Here is a 6,494-nt window from a genome sequence, read left to right on the forward strand (position 1 = left end):
CGTTTAGAACTCCAAAGTTCAACAAATGCCCTATTTTAGGGTGAAAACAATTATAAATCTGATAATGATGCACAGCATCCATGAGTGATTTTTCCTTAATTTTGAAATAGTGTCATTAACTACGACATATATTGTAGGTTTACATTTCTAAAGAGAAATAACAGAATTGAATAGTTTTTTTTCCTATCACAAGTGATAACCAGTGTTTGATATCTTCTATTTTTCTTCCAAGAAATATCAGTCTATCAACAGTTTTAAAATAAAATGTTTTCTGTAACAATAGAACTTTAAATAAAAATATGATTTTGATTCATATACTTTTGAGAAGACATGGATACTTTTCCAAGATCTTCTGACAAAGTAATTCTTAAAACAGAGACCAGATGAGGCCTTAAAAAGACAATATAATGTATTTCAGACAAGATTGCACCTCAGTTTTTCAAATAATATCATAATTGCAACATTACTTCATCATTTCTTCTTTTAACATGCTGACAATTTCCAGCTAGCCCATGTATGAAGTTTTTTTGTTTTTGTATTCTAGCTTAAAGAAATAAAAGTCAGTAATTTATTCAGCACATACTGTATATGTCTTTTCACCTCCAATTGACTAGATCATTAATAAGTTAAAAAAAAAAAATCCTCTCTGACCATAATCATTATCCTCATGAGGGATAAGTGATTCTTCAGAGCTTAAGTGTTTGCTAGTTCTATTAAAAAATATACCATGGTATGATTTCTTAATGTGTTGCTACTTTCGCAATTGGACCCTATGCAGTTATGCCTTCAAACTCTTCCATCTGTTCCACAAGGTGGTTCTGTGAGCTTTAGGACCTCTGATTGAAGACAAACTGATATAAAACCCCCAAACGGAGTTGTCTTCTGTTTAATCCACCTCCCCCATTGTATGTCAGGGGTCTGGTAGATCCGACGTATCCACTATGACTTTAATAAAAATAGTATCATCTTTAATATACGTTCCATTCTCTAGAACAGTTTGAGCCACAAAGACTGGGCAGCCAGATGCAATGTTCATTTCTCCAGTTGGCTTCTTGAAACTGCTGCTGTTTGGATCTGGCTTGAAAGCATCTCCTAAGTGGCGTCGAGACGGTCCCTGATCCATTAGCATGAGAGTCACTTTCTGTTTAAATGGCCAAGGAAGCAACGCATCATATTCTCCACGCATTATGACAAAAAACAGCGACAAGTGCGTCCCCTTTCCCATGCCATCTCCATTAAGGTAAACTCTGGCACACATCTTGTAGCCAAAGTATCCAGTATAAAAGGGTTGGCTGTATAAGGACAGAGTCTTCCCCATGACTGCCTCTTGCTTCCGACGTTTATAATCTCGAATTTTCCAAATTAATACTCCGTTGTAACTGGCAGTTTCCAAAACTTGGAATCGGAGGTCCATGTCAGCCAACCGAATATCATGAACACTCAGCATCTGATCATGTCTGCTCAGCTGTGTCTCTAGCAGGGCTGTTAGAAAACGGAAAGGACGAGGGTGAGAAAAGCGTTTTTTTTCTAAGGACTGTAAAAATCAGTTGCCAGTGCTGCTATTGTATATGAAAACATTTTTCTCCCCAAGAACCAAAGTACATTCCATCACCGATGAAGCAATTTCCACAGACAATAGTTTGCCAGCTAGTATCTAGGTTAACTGGGATTTTTTTTTTTTTTTTTTTTTTTTTTACACCCCCGTGGGGTTTAAAAATTTTTACACACACGTGGGTGTTAATCACACATTCAGTAAAAGTCAAATATTCAAATCATCTAACATAAATTTTGTCTGGTCACTAAGCAATATAACTACAGAGGCTTCCATTTTTTGAGAGGAGACTTGGTAGCATTATCTGTAGATTGCTATTAGCAGTGAAGACCTCGGAAGTGGTCACACATTGTACATGAGCCCTCCAAAATTCAGAAGCACCGCTGATCACTCAAAATATTTCTCTCAGACACTACTTGTCTCGGAAGTGTAGTGCTGTTACCTGGTCTAAAGTTCATCATAAAAGAACAGAAAATTCAAGCTTAGCTCTGCATTATATGGTCAGCTATTTAGTTTGGAGGGAGGGCTGTTTTTAATGTCCCCTTTCCCTCACACAAAAATGTTACTCTTTGTCTTTGCACACTGGCAAAATGGGCCAACATACAATACTGAGAAGCAGATGAATTCGTAAGGCAGGTTTGTTTTATACAGATCTATTTAAACGTGAAGTTCTTTGTCCCACTCGTTTAAACACTTACATATGATCTACACTGCCTTGCTAAACTCCAGTTTTCACTTTATTCAGCAAGCACAACAATAACCTTATTCTCAAGCAGATCTCACAGTTTTCTTTGGATCAAATATACTTCTGTAACAGATATCAGGACAGGTGGTTTCATACTGTTGATCCATTCATGGGGGAGGACAGTAATAAAAGAAGACTTGTCTATATACCGAGACTATATTTGAAGAAGCTGCTGAAAGCTATTAGCTGTCAAAGATCAGTTGAGAAACTATAATGAGCTAACACTGTAATCAAGACAAAGGTCAAGAAAACAAAATAAAAGACGAGAATCAAGCCTAAGAAACAGCGCGGAAGCAATACCACATCAAAGGGATTACGCAGTTTCCTATTAAAAAAATCAGAAGAATCAGCATTATTGATGCTTCCACATAAAAATCACAATGGGAATGCCATTCAAAGGACACAGTTTTTCTCTTGACGGCACTGCTGAGTACTTCAGTCCATTGTGCTTACACTTACTTGTATTTCGAGCTCCTTGCCCTGCAGTTTTATCAACGCTTTCCAGCTCAGTCACTCTGTTCTGGAGGGATTCTACACTGCTCTTCATGCTGTCAGCCTCCTCCCAGTTCTGTCGGAAGGGACGGATTTCTTTGTCCAGTTCTTTCAGTTTCTCTGCTTGACTGTCTATCACTCGCTTTATAAAACAGTAAGTTACGAGTTAAAATAACAAAAAGATATTAATTTATGCAAATTAAACAAGGATTATATAGCAATAATAAGATGCATTTCCAATATAAACAAGTTACACTTATGTCAAATATTTCAATAACACAAACCTTGAAAATTTAGAGGAATAGCCCAAGTATTTATAAAACACAAAAATCTTTAGTGCTGCACAGGTATTAATATTAGAGCACTACCAGAATTATCAACACAATTATTTAAAATAAAAAAAAAAAAAAAAAAAAAAAAAAAAAAAGGAATTGTTAGGAATTGTTAGTGTGCTCTTATCTAAAATTTTTTAAAAAAACCTTTCAATGCAAGAACAATATTCTGAATGTCTCTATATTGATATTAGGGGCTGATAGTTGTTGGGTTTCGTGTCAGAGTACTTAAGCAACAAAGTATGGGCACAACAACTTACCATGATGTGAATCAAGTGGCTGCTCATGTGCATGCGTTTATCATTGGGTAACAGCAAAATAACTTACCCATCCAGAAAAACATCAGTACTCTTGCACACATGGAGCAGGAGTACTTATATGTGCAGATACAGTGGCATTAGCAAGCTCCAAGCTCACATAAATCAGTTATCAAAGCCTAAGTTATTATGTGCCCGTAACCACAGCAGAAGCCCTCAAGAGTGTAAGTAAAACTACCACTTCTGACCCCTTAAGCACTTTTAAAATTCCCACCCTTACTTCCTAAATTGAATAAGCCATGTGTCCTGAAGGTGCTTGCTGGTTGAGTCTTTTTAAGAAAACAAAGAAAAAAAAAAAAAGACGAGTTGATTTTGGAAAAGCATGAAATATAATACTCAAGAAAAAAAAATACATAAAAAGGCTGGTATTCTCCAAAAGAGGGACATTGCAAGCACCTCAGTATATTACAAATATAAAGGAGAACATATTTCCCAGTCTACCTCAAACCTGATGCAAGAAATACATAGCACTTTACGTTACCACAGCTAATTTGGACTAGCAGGAATTTTAGCCAGAACCCCATAATCAGTTGTGAAGTTCAAATGATAACACAAATATTTGAGACAAGAAACTACTTTTGCTACCACCTACAGTTAAACTCCAAATCTAACTTTATAGTTTATTATCATATACTGCCAACGTGTAAAAATTATTTTTCACTTCTCAAAAAAAAAAGTAGCAGTTGAGTACAAAACAAGAAAATAAAGTTATTTTGCATTTGCCTTCTGGTTAGCCATGTGGATTCAATGTTCCCCACTGATGGGGAAAACCCTTCTGCCTCATGCAACCTTCATTTCCCCTTTTAGGCATTTGCTTTTAATCATATGGTTTCAGTTATACTGAAAGTCTGTAACGATTAATTGAAGGCTGTCAATTTGATAAGCCAGCTAGCAAAATCACATTCTAGGAGTGTTTTATTTTGTTGTGTCTCAAAACCACTGAGTAATCTAACATATTTCAAGATTAATTATTTATTTCTATGTCGGTATTTTAAAACAAGCTTATATATCTCATTTGCAAAATTACAACTTTGTGAAGGAAAGCTGTGTACTGAATCATAAATGCAGGGGTATGGTCCCATTAAATAGATTAAGCAAGCTGCCTGGACGTACTAACCATCAGCTACCAACACAGTCATACCTTCTCACTTGGACTGATGGTAATCAGAAAATAAAATAGGGAAGGGCTGTTAGCTATACTTCTAAAAGGAAACACACCATGGAATGGCCTGAACAAATGTTGTAAGAGCAGAGCCACAAGATTTGGCCATTAGCTCACAGGTAACATGCAAAAGTAAACTCAAGATGTGCCCAAGTCTGATCTTTTTCCTCTACTCACAAAAAACATGAACTCTCCAAGGCAAGAGCCAACAACATGGTCGTGGGTTTGTATAGTGCCTCACACAGAGATGCTCCAATTTCCAATTGGGACTCTTGGCACTAACACAGTATCAAACAAAATGAATAAATACATTTAAAAATGTATTGGGAAAGTGGTAAAGATGCAGAAGAATTGTAAGTTATTCTTCTTTTGGGAGAAGTTTACTAAAAGTTTTTACTAGGGACCAACTTCTCTTCATCAACCTGTGTGCAACATTCTACCTTTGTACATGCACAACCAGTTCTGTTTTTTAGCTGCTTCTACTACACATCAGCAAATGTGTAGTATTTTATCTCCTGTAACTCTTCATGAGAATTCAAGAGATACAGAATAATCAGAAATTGACTCGTATTCCGTCTTTAAAAAGCAGTGGGATCTCTATCTTTTTACCCTACAGGGAGTCAACCTCCCTCACGCTGGGAGATACGGATGTACTAAATCTGAATTTAATGCAGCAGTGGAGAATTTCACTCTCTCTAATTATTCCATTAGAAAGCACACAGATGTCTCACACTGTACTCATAAATTTTCAAGTAGATATCAATTTTCTGCATGCACTTTTTATTCCAGCAACTGACCTCTCCAGATCATTAATCCAGAGTTATATGCCTGACAAACCATTGAGGGCTCTTCTTGATGTTGATTTTCATCTGGGTTTTGTTTGGTATTTCTAATAAACAATTTCCAGAATTTTAGCACTATTATTACTAAAAGAATTTAGAAAATGTCATGAGGAACTGAAGAAAGTTATATTCACAGTTGTTTCTCTTTCCGATGCTCCTAATGGACTTTTCCATTTCAACTGATAGAGCAAACCTGAAAAGCTAAAGAACATACTAGAAAAGGAACCAAAGGTACTACTTGACTGAGAAAACAAATCATACATCCTCCTCCTCCATTACCAATCAAATAATTTTATATTCGTAAGGTCATTGTTTCTTTTGTCTTTAAGAACCTCATGTCCACACTCAGCTTAAGACTTGGCTTACTAATAAGCTTCCATATACTCGTAAGAAAGACTGGATACTGGATGTGAAAGTTCCTTTCCACAAGACAACAGTCGAAAAAGTATCACACCCTCTCTGAGTAAAAACACCTTCCCTGGAGACCAGTATATAGAAAATTAATCTGAATCAAAACATCTCAAGGTTGAGGTTCCTGCCAGTGCCCAGAAACCTTTGATACATTTACACTATTTGTGTTAAAAGCCTTGCAGTGCAGATGATGCCAGTTGTGCTCAGTGAAACAGCTGTTCCCAAGCCAAAGAAGGTTACATGACAACTAATACTGAAACTGTACTAGAAATTACTAGCATGCATAGGACCTGGGGGACTAAGCAAATAACGCTTGTCCAGACCTGAATTGGCTAGTTCCACACTGGAAATATCTGTGGCTCTTGTACAGCCATGGCTGCTCAATGCATCCCAGAAGAATGGCTTACAACAGGTAACTAATTCCTTCAACTCCTAGTAGGCAACAGAAAGAGGCTAATCATATTGTCCAGGGAAAAACAAATTGAGGTGTGTTTCCAAGGTGCCCTTAACAACCCGACTGAACCAGGAAGTTCCAGTAAGTGGAAGGAATCAGGCTGAAATAGCTGTAAAACACAGTTTGGCTTAAAATAACTAAAATAAAATAGCTGGCGAGAAGAAGGTGGGGGGGGGGGGGGGGACAA

General features: G+C 36.8%; 1 protein-coding gene across 1 annotated transcript in view; it reads right to left on the reverse strand.

Moving 5' to 3' along the window:
* Window positions 1–505: 505 nt before the first annotated feature.
* The window catches only part of TRAF3 (TNF receptor-associated factor 3), a 69,812-nt gene continuing 63,823 nt past the window's right edge, over window positions 506–6,494 (reverse strand). The window contains exons 12-13 of the mRNA XM_009327963.1: window positions 2,757–2,931; window positions 506–1,482 (exon numbers count right to left, since the gene is read on the reverse strand). Coding sequence (XP_009326238.1) covers window positions 911–1,482; window positions 2,757–2,931 — 747 coding nt within the window. The 3' untranslated portion in view covers window positions 506–910. The remainder of the gene's footprint in view (window positions 1,483–2,756; window positions 2,932–6,494) is intronic.

The sequence above is a fragment of the Pygoscelis adeliae genome, unplaced genomic scaffold (genome assembly GCF_000699105.1).
Source record: "Pygoscelis adeliae isolate BGI_AS28 unplaced genomic scaffold, ASM69910v1 Scaffold130, whole genome shotgun sequence".
NCBI lineage: Eukaryota > Metazoa > Chordata > Aves > Sphenisciformes > Spheniscidae > Pygoscelis > Pygoscelis adeliae.